Source organism: Salvelinus sp. IW2-2015, linkage group LG15, assembly GCF_002910315.2.
Source record: "Salvelinus sp. IW2-2015 linkage group LG15, ASM291031v2, whole genome shotgun sequence".
Taxonomy (NCBI): Eukaryota; Metazoa; Chordata; class Actinopteri; order Salmoniformes; family Salmonidae; genus Salvelinus; species Salvelinus sp. IW2-2015.
Window position 1 is genome coordinate 61,412,659 of NC_036855.1, and position 12,048 is coordinate 61,424,706.

Sequence of the window (12,048 nt, forward strand, 5' to 3'; positions counted from 1 at the left end):
CAGAAACAAAGAGAGCCACAGCGCGTTGAGGAATATGTGGAAAGTACACGACACACTACGCAACATCCCACAAACTATACAGGGTCACCAACGCACACGTGCATGATCACTCCGCCGTCCTAAACAATAAGCCAAACTTACAGAAACTATACACCAATACTTACAGTGGAAATTGAATTTCCACAGTAGAGTGTGTTGGGGCGGTGTTTAGAAGCTTCTCGCTATGTGAATGATAGAGTCTAGATCTAAGCGTTCAGTTCTATATCTCTCGCCTCGCCGTCGCGTGTTGATCCGCTTCTCAGCCGCCTACTTACTCTCGCGCGCGTAGATACAATATACTCTGAGCGGCTGCAGTGCTCTACTGAATATCTCCTCGAGCGCGCGCAATATATCACTAGCGCGGCCACCCGCTGCTCGCGCGCAGTTCGCGGTTGCTCTCGATCCTCGCGTGGGCGCGCGTGCGCGAGACATTCCTTCTCATCGTGCGCGAGCGCGCGCGCGCTCGCAGACAACAACAGGTCTGGCGCTCGGCGCGGATGCATCGAGCAAAGATAACTACAGTGAAGAAAGGACGCTCTACTCGTGGCACGTACTTATATTTATGCGCATTGACTTTTATCAATGAAGTAACATACAATGCATTAAATGACAGTAAAATGTAGCTTGGCAAACCATATAACTGATAGGCCAGCTGAATGTGTGGGGCCTGGTTTAATGTGTGTGTACCGACTGGAGCGGAAGCGTTCTCTTGGTCTCCAGGCCACTGCGCTCCTGACAGCAGTGGGCCTCCTTCTTGGTCTAGGATCTGTTCCCTTTGTCCACTCTCCCTCAAGATCCCCAGGCCTTTCTCATGCTCCAGAAACACTTTCCATCTCTTCATCCAGCCAGCGCTTTCTGCTCCTCCAAATTCTTCTGCTCCCGTCACGGGACACATGCAGGACACACTTACATTTGGATCCCAATTGAAACACGATAGTTACCGTAACAAAGGTGAGCGCAATATGTCAGGACGTAAGACGCGGTCACAACTTGCACACGAGAGAAGCGGCAGCGTGGCGCGACATAACACAGAACCACGAATCACTCTGCAGAACACTGCCCCACAACATCTGGAGAAGCGCACGACGAGCAAGAGAACCATGGCCACACTTACAATTATACAGCAGCACTCTGTGCCCATTTCGAATCATTTGTCAATCAATATCATTTCTAACTTACAGGCAGCTGAGTTTTTGTTGTTGATTGCCCATCATTCAGTGTATTGATCTATATCGCACCTATCTCCATCACACAGACTGCCAGGTCTCTTACTCTCTTCATTAAAAAGAACCATGCTAAGAGACCCACTAAAACAGGCTTTCTCACAGAGTTCAGTATGGTGGCTGTGTATCACGCTGGTCCAGTGTGAGTGTCAGTGTGAGCTCTGGGCCTGTCCAGGCACATAAGTTAATGACTTGAGACTCTCTCCACTCAATGTGTACTATGAGTGTGAGATATAAGGAAACACACAGGGAAACTCAGCTGCATTTAGTTGCTCGGGATACGAGGCATTTTTCATCTTTCACTCTTAACAATGGAAATAAAGCCTTTGGATGTTGAAACATGCTTTTTGGATAAATATGTAGCCAGCTGATCTCCTGGCCAGGCTAGTTTTTAGTTGTTTTATGTCCTTGGCTCATATATAGAGGAAACTATGAGTAAAACCACATAAAATACTTTAAAAGGCCGTAGATTTACTTTATAAATGGTGTAGAACTACTGCATAGAGGTGAATGAGCATGGTTTGTATGTAACATCTGTATAAATGCTTTTGAGATTATATGCCTATTGTATAACTGGTGTATAAATACTTAATCAACTGTTATATGTGCTATATAAATGCTTCATAAGCATATGTAGAAGCCCCATGTCCCACCAGCTGCTCCTCCAGTGATATGACAGAGCCGTTGCTGCCACTGCGTCTCTGTCTCTGGAAGCACAATCTCCTCCGTCTTTATCCTCAGGATCTTCTGCTGCTGTTCATTCTTTATCTCCAGCTCCTGGGGAGGAAGGGATGGAAAGAGGGAGGGAAAGATGGATGGAGGGAAAGAAGTGTATTAAGTAAAAACAGAGGATACCAAGGTAGGCAGGCATCATATTCTAATAGCAACAATATAATTGCCATCCAACTGCCTAGTCCTTCTCTCATTTGAGAAAACTGATGTGGGAAATAGCTGCTAAGAAATAGCTGCTATGCATAATTCAGGTTTAGTTACATGTTGGAATTCTGTCCACAGAATTTAGGCCACAGTGGAGTGTTTGTAATACGCTATGAATGCAAATTAGTCATGGTGTGATGTCATGTGATCATTGAAACTTTTGGATGTGACAAATGCCAATCGGTAAAAACCCAGCATTGTCCTGCTCCACTTTGTATTCTACATTCTCCAGGTCTAGCACCTCTTGACTCTGTGCGTGCGTCGCTGCATCTCTGTCTCCAGGCGTCGTTTCTGTTGGCTCTCGTGTCGCAGACGTCTCTGCAGCTGCTCCTGCTGCTGCCTCATGCCCTGCACGCTGCGCTCCAGCTCCGAAACACGCCGCTCGCTCTGTGCAGACAGTGAGGCCAGCTGCGCCGTGTCCCTCTGACGCTGGCTCAGGACCTAAAGCGCACACACACACGCCCACACACACAAAAATGAATAAACCGACACAGGCAAGTACAAACTAGAGGTCGCCGATTGCGATTTTTCAACGCCGATACCGATTATTGGAGGACCAAAAAAAGCCAATACCGATTAATCGGTCGATTTTTATATATGTATATTTGTAATAATGACAATTACAACAATACTGAATGAACAATGAACACTTTTATTTTAACTTAATATAATACATGAATAAAATCAATTTAGTCTCAAATAAATAATGAGGCATGTTCAATTTGGTTTAAATAATGCAAAAACACAGTGTTGGAGAAGAAAGTAAAAGTGCAATAAGTGCCATGTAAAAAAGCTAACGTTTAAGTTGCTTGCTCAGAACATGAGAACATATGAAAGCTGGTGGTTCCTTTTAACATGAGTCTTCAATATTCCCAGTTAAGAAGTTTTAGGTTGTAGTTATTATAGGAATTATGGAGCGTTGACTATTTCTATACCGTTTGTATTTCATATACCTTTGACTATTGGATGTTCTTATCGGCACTTTAGTATTGCCAGCCTAATCTCAGGAGTTGATAGGCTTGAAGTCATAAACAAAGCTGTGCATCAAGCATTGCTAAGAGCTGCTGGCAAACGCAGTAAAGTGCTGTTTGAATGAATGCTTACGAGCCTGCTGCTGCCTACTACCGGTCAGTCAGACTGCTCTATGGAATATCAAATCATAAACTTAATTATAATAAACACACAGAAATACGAGCCTTTGGTCATTAATATGGTAAAATCCGGAAACTATCATTTTGAAAACAAAACGTTTATTCTGTCAGTGAAATACGGAACCGTTCCGTATTTTATCGAACGGGTGGCAACCCTAAGTCTAAACATTGCTGTTACATTGCACAACCTTCAATGTTGTCATAATTATGTAAAATTCTGGCAAATTAATTAGGGTCTTTGTTAGGAAGAAATGGTCTTTACACAGTTCGCAACGAGCCAGGCGGCCCAAACTGCTGCATATACCCTGACTCTGCTTGCACTGAACGCAAGAGAAGTGACACTATTTCCCTAGTTAATATTGCCTGCTAACATGCATTTATTTTAACTAAATATGCAGGTAAAAAAAATATATACTTCTGTGTATTGATTTTAAGGAAGGCATTGATGTTTATGGTTAGGTACATTTGTGCAACGATTGTGCTTTTTTAGCGAATGTGCTTTTGTTAAATCATCACCCGTTTGGCGAAGTTAAAGTAGGCTGTGATTCGATGGTAAATTGAACAGGCACCGCTTTGATTATATGCAACGCAGGACAAGCTAGTTAACCTGGTAATATCATCAACCATGTGTAGTTAACTAGTGATTATGTGAAGATTGATAGTTTTTTTATAAGTTAAGTTTAATGCTAGCTAGCAACTTACCTTGGCTCCTTGCAGCCACAAGGTCCTTTTGTTGCTGCACTCGCATAACAGGTGGTCAGCCTGCCACGCAGTCTCCACGTGGATTGCAATGTAATCGGCCATAATCGGCGTCCAAAAAGGCAGATTACCGATTGCTATGAAAACTTGAAATCGGCCCTAATTAAATCGTCCATGCCGACCTCTAGTACAAACATCCACTACGAGCAGACACACTAACTGATGTTACGAGTGTACAGTATGCATTAGTGTAGGAGTCTGACTCAGACAGACAGACCTGTACTTTGCTCTGTGCTGCAGCTATCTTCCTGCGACACTCCTGGGCCCTGGTCCTGTCAGTGACACCGCTGGTCTCCTTCTCCTGTTTCTCCAGGTCCTGAAGCTGTCTCTGGGCCTCCCGGACCTCCTGCCTGGCCTGCTCAGCTTCCCCCTCCAGGGCAGAGATCTTACGGGTGTACTGCCTGTTCAGAGCCTGGGCGTCCTTACCTACAGTAATACACGATAACATCTGTCCCACCACTCCATGGTACATWACGTATTMTTTATGGGGYGAAAACAGGCATGTGATTGCCATCATARAGAAAGCCAGGAAGGAATGGTCTTAGGTATGTACCMGTCTTGACCAGTTCTCTGATGAGCTCCTCCTTCATGCGGATGGTGACAGACAGCTCTCTGATCTTCTGCTGGGCCTGTAGCAGGCCCCACTCTGACCCCAGACCCACTGAGCTCTCCCCTACACTGGAGTTGGCTGCACAGAGAGAAGGGGACGCAAACACATGTTAGTGCTTCCACAGTCAACTTAAATTTGAATTAGTTCATTTAGAATTTGATTACGCCCCGTCCTGCTGTGGGACTCACACGGTCGCCTGGTGGAGAATTGTTCAGAGGCAGGCAGCCCAGGCAGCTGAGACAGGAGACCTCTCCCTCCAGCTGCTGATCCACCCACAATATCTCTCTTAGTCCAAGTCAGATTCACGTGTCTAAGAGATACATACAGTAGCCATCAATAATCTAGACAGTCAATGATGCTTGGGCATTCTATAATCTGCCTGATCTCACTCAGTTTTAAATAAAGATGTGATATTCTCTCCATACTTCCGTCTGTCGTGGCTCATGTTGACGTAAGTGTCCTCCTCCTCAGAGTCCTTCACCTCTCCCTCTCCTAGGTCCTCGTGGTCATGAGAAGATTGACCATAACCACACTGGATCTTGTCACCAAATGAGCTGCTCTCCACACAGTCCACTGGACTAACCTACAGCCAACACAGTCACACTCATAGCACACAGCGACATACACTGTGGAACACACTACTGATTAACGTTGAGACTGTGGAACTTCATGCCAGTTTTCATTCCACTACTAAGAGGTGCTGATCAGTCAGTTACCTGTCTGTTGGTGAGTCCGTTGTGGGAGTGGCTCGTGGAGCCCTGGGGGGCGGTGTGGGGGCGTGGTGTCAGGTGTAATCCCAGCCTCGGTACACCTGGCCCCGAGAGCAGACACTGCAGCTCCACTATCACGTCCTGCTGCTCCTGCAGCTTATCACTCTAGGGGAGGGGGAGAGAATAATTGAAACATTGAAACAATGAACAATGTTGATCATCTCTCAAGACGGAAATTATTATCTACGGAGACTAGTACTGAAATATTGGAGGCAAGTGAGGACAGACTAAGAAATGAGACAAAATGTATTTGCTTTTATTCTTTGATGATTACAGTGCTGTCATGTTGAACACCAAAATGCCAGTAAGAAGTCAAAATGCTGTGTAGTTCTGACCTGCTGTTTGTACTGCTCCATGGCATCCTCCAGAGCAGCCAGGAAGTCTGTGTTCTCTCTCTCCAGCTGCTGGACCTGGCCCTGGAGCTGAGCCACACTCTCCTCCCTCTCACGGCCCAACTCCTCCCCACCACTCTCTGCCTCCTGTGGGGTTCAATGACAGATACATTATGAGTCACAGAGCACAACAACACTTCCTGGATTGTTCGGTGAGATAATTGATGTCTTACCACCATAACTCCATCAGGTTGTTTGAATGCTTTTAGGATAGGATGAACTAGGGCTGGGCAATATGGCCAAAATATCACAAATGTTTCAAATTTTTGACAGTATTCTATGTTTCTGAAAAATAAACATTCTAAATATGTTTTAATGAGCAGTGAAACCTCTCTCTTCACCTTTTCCTCTTGGAACTTTATCTGTGTATGCTGGGTATCATTTATCCACAAGAAAATACTTTCAACCACTAGCGTTGGGTGCGCATGCACTAGAGATCGGACAGATGAGCATGGACCAAAGTGCTTAAAAGTATGCCAACATGTGCATACATATGAAAACGTTATCCATCACTCTGGCAACAACTCTACTTTGGTGAGTTACAACAACAAATACATTTTAAGTGGTTTTATTGGGCTTCCGCCATTCTGACTGCTTTAGACTCAAATCAAACTAGCAAAAAACTGACCGTGAAGTAGTCCACTTTTAGGAAAGTGTTAACTTACTTAGCACTGTATCAACATATCGCTATAAACAGCATTGTAAAAACCCATAGCAGTATGTGGGTCCATACCGGTATACCTTAAAATCCGATATATTACCCAGCCCTAGGATGAACCTCTTGTTCATAAGATCAAATATTTTGCTAAGCCTTTTCTTTGAATAAATAGGAGCTTTATGAATATATAGTGAGCGATGTAGTGATTGTTAATGTGTGTATGACCTGGTTCTTGACGGCAGCCCTCCCCCTCCTCAGAGCGGCGGTGTCCTCGGTGGAGCTGCTCTCGATGCCGCTGTCAGGTCCTGAGGCAGTGGTCAGGCCGCTGCGTTCTTCCTCCACAGAACACAGCCAGTCCTTCACCCTCAGGCCTTGCTCCGCAGTCAGCGCCCCCTCACCCTGCAGCTCACACAGCAACCTGGGGATGGGTACACAGACTTACATATTCAGACAACTACTCCTGAGCCCATTAGCCAAACACAACACCCACACACATCTATCCTCACAATGAAGTGCCCTTTTATGAAACTGTTTATGAAACTGATAATATTACTTCTAGTCAACTACTGAACTTAATGCCAGTGATTATTAAGAAAATTAAAGCAGTTTGTGTACATTTCATCTCACCTGTATGCAGTGTCAGTGCAGGTCCTGTAGTGGGCACTCTGGGCTTGCAGTCTGATGATCTCTCCCTCTCCGGGGCGCAACCGTCTGTCTGGGTCCGAGCGGGCGATGATACGGGTCTCTGAGCGTTGGCGGTTCTCAAGGGCCCTGCGAAGCGCCCGGATCTGCTGCTCCAGCCCCTCCACACGGTCCGGCTCTCCTCGGCAGTTCACCGTGGCCCGGTTCTGGATGTTGCGGGCTCGCTTGGCGTAGTTCAGTGTGTTCAGGCTCTCGTCAAAGTCCGCAGAGGAGGGGCTGATGCATGCAATCATCAGCGTCTTGGCGTTTCCTCCGAGAGAATCTTTCAAGATCCTGAATACAGAATTTAAATGTCAGACTTAAATTATTTGCAAAAAAAAGGAGGAAAACAATATATCCTGCCCAAATGTTAGATGACTACATACCTGGTGATTTTGGAGTCCCTGTATGGTATATGGGTGCCTCTCCTCTTGGGGTCTCCCAGGGCTCCTATGACATTCCCCAGGGCTAGCAGGCCACTGTTGATCTGGATGCTCTCCTTCAGCCTCTCTCCTGTGTTCCCTGTGCGGAGGATCCTCTCCGACCCCGCTAGGTCCACAAAGTGAAACTTAGAGGAGAGGACGTGAGGCCCGGTGCCCGTGGTGGGGTTACCATGGGCCCGGGAGCTGCCGCTGCGCTGGTCCATGTGCACGCTGAAGATGGTGTGTGAGCGGCTAGAGTGGGGGTTCATCTGGGTGGCGCCTGTGTGTCTGGCCGTGTTGCCAGACTCCAGCAGGCTCAGCACCTCGTCCAGCCCCTCCACCTCACACTCCTTCACCCCYCACAGCACTGCAGGGAAGCGCACAAACATGAGCACAGACAGAGCCATGAATAACTAACACACATGACTTTGACTACTCCCTACCCTCATGTTGAAKTTTAAGATCCCTGACAACACAAAGAGATGCTTGTTTGTGATAAATATTTGTTGGAAAAACAAACAAAAATGATCCATACCAATGTTGCCCTTGTCATCCTCTCTGATGTGGATGTCCTTGCTGGCTGTCTCCACCTCCAGCAGGTCCCTGAAGTCCTCCTTGTACACCTCCAAGTAAGACACTCGGACAGAGAAGTCACTGAGGTCATTCTCATCCAGCAGCTTGAAGACCTCAGCCACAGCCCTGGGGATGATGCCCTGCTCCTCATCCCTAAAGGAAGCTACACACAGACACTGGGTTCCTATACCCTGTATGGTATAGCCTAGTAACCGCTCTGAGGATAATTAAGTATGTACGTATATAAAACCATTGCCTGCAGCTTTGCACTGTTTTCATTGAAGGAACACGTACCTCTGACACACACATGCACCACAGAACTGATCTAATATAACACATACTTCATCACACACAAACACACACGCTCTGTGTTGTAACCATAACCCACCCACACAGATTTGCCATCTCACACACCAGTAGCTCAGATGGCAAGCCTGTCTGGTATTGACTGTTCCCGCAGGCTGTGGCAGCTGAATTGTAGGAAGTGCAGTTGGCTTCCAGGATGGGTGTGAACTCTCTGCATATCAGCATTTCTATATCACACACCAGAAGATGTGCATCTATTCTCCGCTCCTCTACACTACTAGTACATCTTCTCTGATGGAACTCAAAAGGCATAGAACAAAAATTATTAAATGACCAAACATTGCAGGTAGCGGGGAAGAAACCAGAAACTCACAAAGGTTGGCTTCTCCGATAGTGTATGTCTTCCCAGAGCCTGTCTGCCCATAGGCGAAGACAGTGGCGTTGAAGCCCTGAAAGAAGGCCTCTATGAGGGGCTGGACACACACAGCGTACACCTCTTCCTGGCAGCTGCTCTCCTCAAACAGGAAGTCACAGTGGAAGTGTCGGTCGTGACCCAGAGTGACCCTGCGCTGCTCAGGGTCAGCCGTCATGCAGCTCTCGTGGCTGTGCAGCAGCTCCTTGGGCAGCAGGGGGCGCACTCGAACAGCGACCTGTACCGCCGTGTCCTCCGCCCTGCCATGGCCAGGCACTTTGGGAGACATCGCTGGCAGGCTGGGATAGTAGTCAGGGGTCCAGGACTCCCTTCAGGGTCTCTGGTTTGTGAGTTCAATCATCTTAGACAGGACATCCTACACAGGACAAAATAACCACAATCAACTCATACACTCATATAGAAAAACCCCATCAATAATCCTCATACAGAAAATATGTTTACATTCAATAGAAATAAAATGTGTCAAAGAAAGAAAATGCCAGTAGAAAGAGACTAAACAAATATATTGTGTAAATAATATATTATAAACTGGGTGGTTCGAGCACTGAAGGCTGATTGGCTGAAAGCTGTGGTATATCAGACCATATACCACAGGTATGACAAAACGTTTATTTTTACTGCTCTAATTACATTGGTAACCAGTTTATAATAGCACTATTATCACCTCTGGGGATTGTGGTATATGGCCAATACACCACGGCTAAGGGCTGTATCCAGGCACTCTGCGCTGCATCGTGCAGAAGAACAGCCCTTTGCCATGGTATATTAGCCATATACCACACCCCCTCGGGCCTTATTGCTTAAATATAGGCCTAGCTCTATCTAGTTATATAGAAAAATGCCAATGAGTCCATGCTATGATGGGAACTTAATAGATAGCATTGTTATCTGGTCATAATAAAATAAGCATCTAGCAAAGCAATATGTGGATTTCTGTAACTGGCTAGTCATCTGCTAAACAGCACGTCCAGTCTGAATTTATTTTGAGGATTTTTATACATTAATTACTTTAATTAGCATGGAAAAGATGTCTGACGTCTAGACCGCCAAGTAGACAAAAACTTTGATTTGGAACTCGCACAGCCTGCAGGCTAGCTTTAGCTTAGCTACACACAGGATAGCATAGCTCTGGTCCATTGCGTGTCCATTGCATAGACGAACCCAATCAATGATTTGTAGAGTAGACCCAAAAGTATAAATGTTGCCAGAGAGTGCTGTCTGGAGAAGTTTTCCAGAGATCTGTATACAATGACGAGATGTTAATGTCTCCGCCCTAATAACGGGAGTCATTGTTCCAAAGGTGGGAAGGTGTTTATGTAAAATATTATCCCATACATACTAACGCTTCGCATCTTCCTCTCTGACCCTTCTCTGCGTGTGCAGGGTACCATTTATCCTAAATAAAATACTTTCGACCACTGGCGTCGGGTGCGCCTGCACTAGTGGCGATCCGTCGTATGAGCGTGGACCAAAGTGCTTAAAGGTATGCCACCCTGTGCGCGCATAAGGAAACGTTATCCATCACCCTGGCAACATCTTTACTTTGGTGAGTTACAGCAGTGGTATATTGATGCCAGTCACTAAACAAAAGTAATTTACAGCCAAAAATAACACTCAGACTGAAGATGTTGTTAGCAGATGACAGTTGTGGATGCTTTGTGTGATGTATTGTTGTCTCTACCTTCTTGCCCTTTGTGCTGTTGTCTGTGCCCAGTAATGTTTGTACCATGTTTTGTGTTGCTACCTTGCTATGTTGTTGTCTCATTTCTCTATGTAGTGTTGTCTCTCTTGTGATGTGTTTTGTCCTATATTTATATTGTTTTTATTTTTAATCCCAGGCCCCCGTCCTCGCAGGAGGCATTTTGCCTTTTGGTAAGAATTTGTTCTTAGCTGACTTGCCTAGTTAAATAAATGACCAGCCAATTCGTTGTCATCGCGCGATGGACCAGATCTAACGATAGCCTAGGTAGCTAGCTTGCTAACTAGCGAGGAAAGTAACTTTTTTTTTTTGCTAACTAACGTTAGCTGGCTAACATTGTTTTACGAGAACAACAAAATACATACACGTATACCGTAACGACAGTTGCCAAAATAACTAGTTTGGTTGAGCATCTTCACAAAACGCCATCGTTAGCTAGCAGAATTTGGCAAAAAAAAGTTTTATCTAGCTAACGTTAGTTAGCTAACGTTAGCTACGTTTTTTGTTGTTGTTACACACAAATTAGTTATTCCGTACCTCTTATGCATTCATAAAGCATCCACAAACAAATGTGTAAAATGAATACGTAAATAACATATTGCAATGTATTCACTTACAGAAAACTTTAACTTTTCAGCTTCCAATCCATTAAACCTCCAGCAGAGAGACTTGAGAGTTGCAGGAAAGGTGTGGGAATGTTTGGATGAAGTGATGTCATTCAGTAGACACTAGCAGATGCTCGTCCAAGGGGTTTTGACTATGTGGTAGCACAGATAGAACACATCTTTGGGTATACATCCATGACCGTAAGTTACTTTTTCGTAGCAGGTTGGGAGAATTAGGTTAAGGTTAGGAAAAGGGTTAACTAAAATCCTTTACTAGCGTACAATGAAAAGTCACTTCCGGTCGTAGCTGTACTGTATCTATTCACAACCAGTCCAAAGTAATGTGCTGAGCGTGTTCAATTGAAACCGCTCTGGTCCAATGACTGTAATCAAATAAACTATGATTCTGAATCTTCTCCGGTTGTTTTACATTTGAATAAGACAGGAGAAAGAAGAGTACTCTAGCAAATATGCAGTAGGTTATTTGGCAGTTTATCCTTCAATATTAAAACATGGTTAATCATAGTCTCATTATTATTATTGCAATATCCACATATGGTTATATTATGTTATCTATGTGATTTAATATACAGTGCATTCGTAAAGTATTCAAACCCCTTCCCTTTTTCCACATTTTGTTACGTTACAGCCTTATTCTAAAATCGATTAAATAAAACATTTCTCAATCTACACACAATACCCCATAATGATAAAGCAAAAACAGCTTATTAGAAATGTTTGCAAATTCATTAAAAAATATAAGTATTCAGACCCTTTGCTATGAGACTCGA

General features: G+C 44.8%; 1 protein-coding gene across 1 annotated transcript in view; it reads right to left on the bottom strand.

Annotated features, from left to right (window-relative positions):
- Nucleotides 1–11,530, bottom strand: part of LOC111974451 (kinesin-like protein kif7) — an 18,889-nt gene extending 7,359 nt beyond the window's left edge. Inside the window, exons 1-15 of the mRNA XM_070447394.1 lie at nt 11,270–11,530; nt 8,894–9,308; nt 8,177–8,377; nt 7,606–8,008; nt 7,166–7,513; nt 6,764–6,956; nt 5,824–5,967; nt 5,435–5,593; nt 5,144–5,301; nt 4,907–5,028; nt 4,662–4,796; nt 4,326–4,534; nt 2,448–2,639; nt 1,916–2,039; nt 727–912 (exon numbers count right to left, since the gene is read on the bottom strand). Coding sequence (XP_070303495.1) covers nt 727–912; nt 1,916–2,039; nt 2,448–2,639; nt 4,326–4,534; nt 4,662–4,796; nt 4,907–5,028; nt 5,144–5,301; nt 5,435–5,593; nt 5,824–5,967; nt 6,764–6,956; nt 7,166–7,513; nt 7,606–8,008; nt 8,177–8,377; nt 8,894–9,221 — 2,902 coding nt within the window. The 5' untranslated portion in view covers nt 9,222–9,308; nt 11,270–11,530. The remainder of the gene's footprint in view (nt 1–726; nt 913–1,915; nt 2,040–2,447; nt 2,640–4,325; nt 4,535–4,661; nt 4,797–4,906; nt 5,029–5,143; nt 5,302–5,434; nt 5,594–5,823; nt 5,968–6,763; nt 6,957–7,165; nt 7,514–7,605; nt 8,009–8,176; nt 8,378–8,893; nt 9,309–11,269) is intronic.
- Nucleotides 11,531–12,048: the final 518 nt, after the last annotated feature.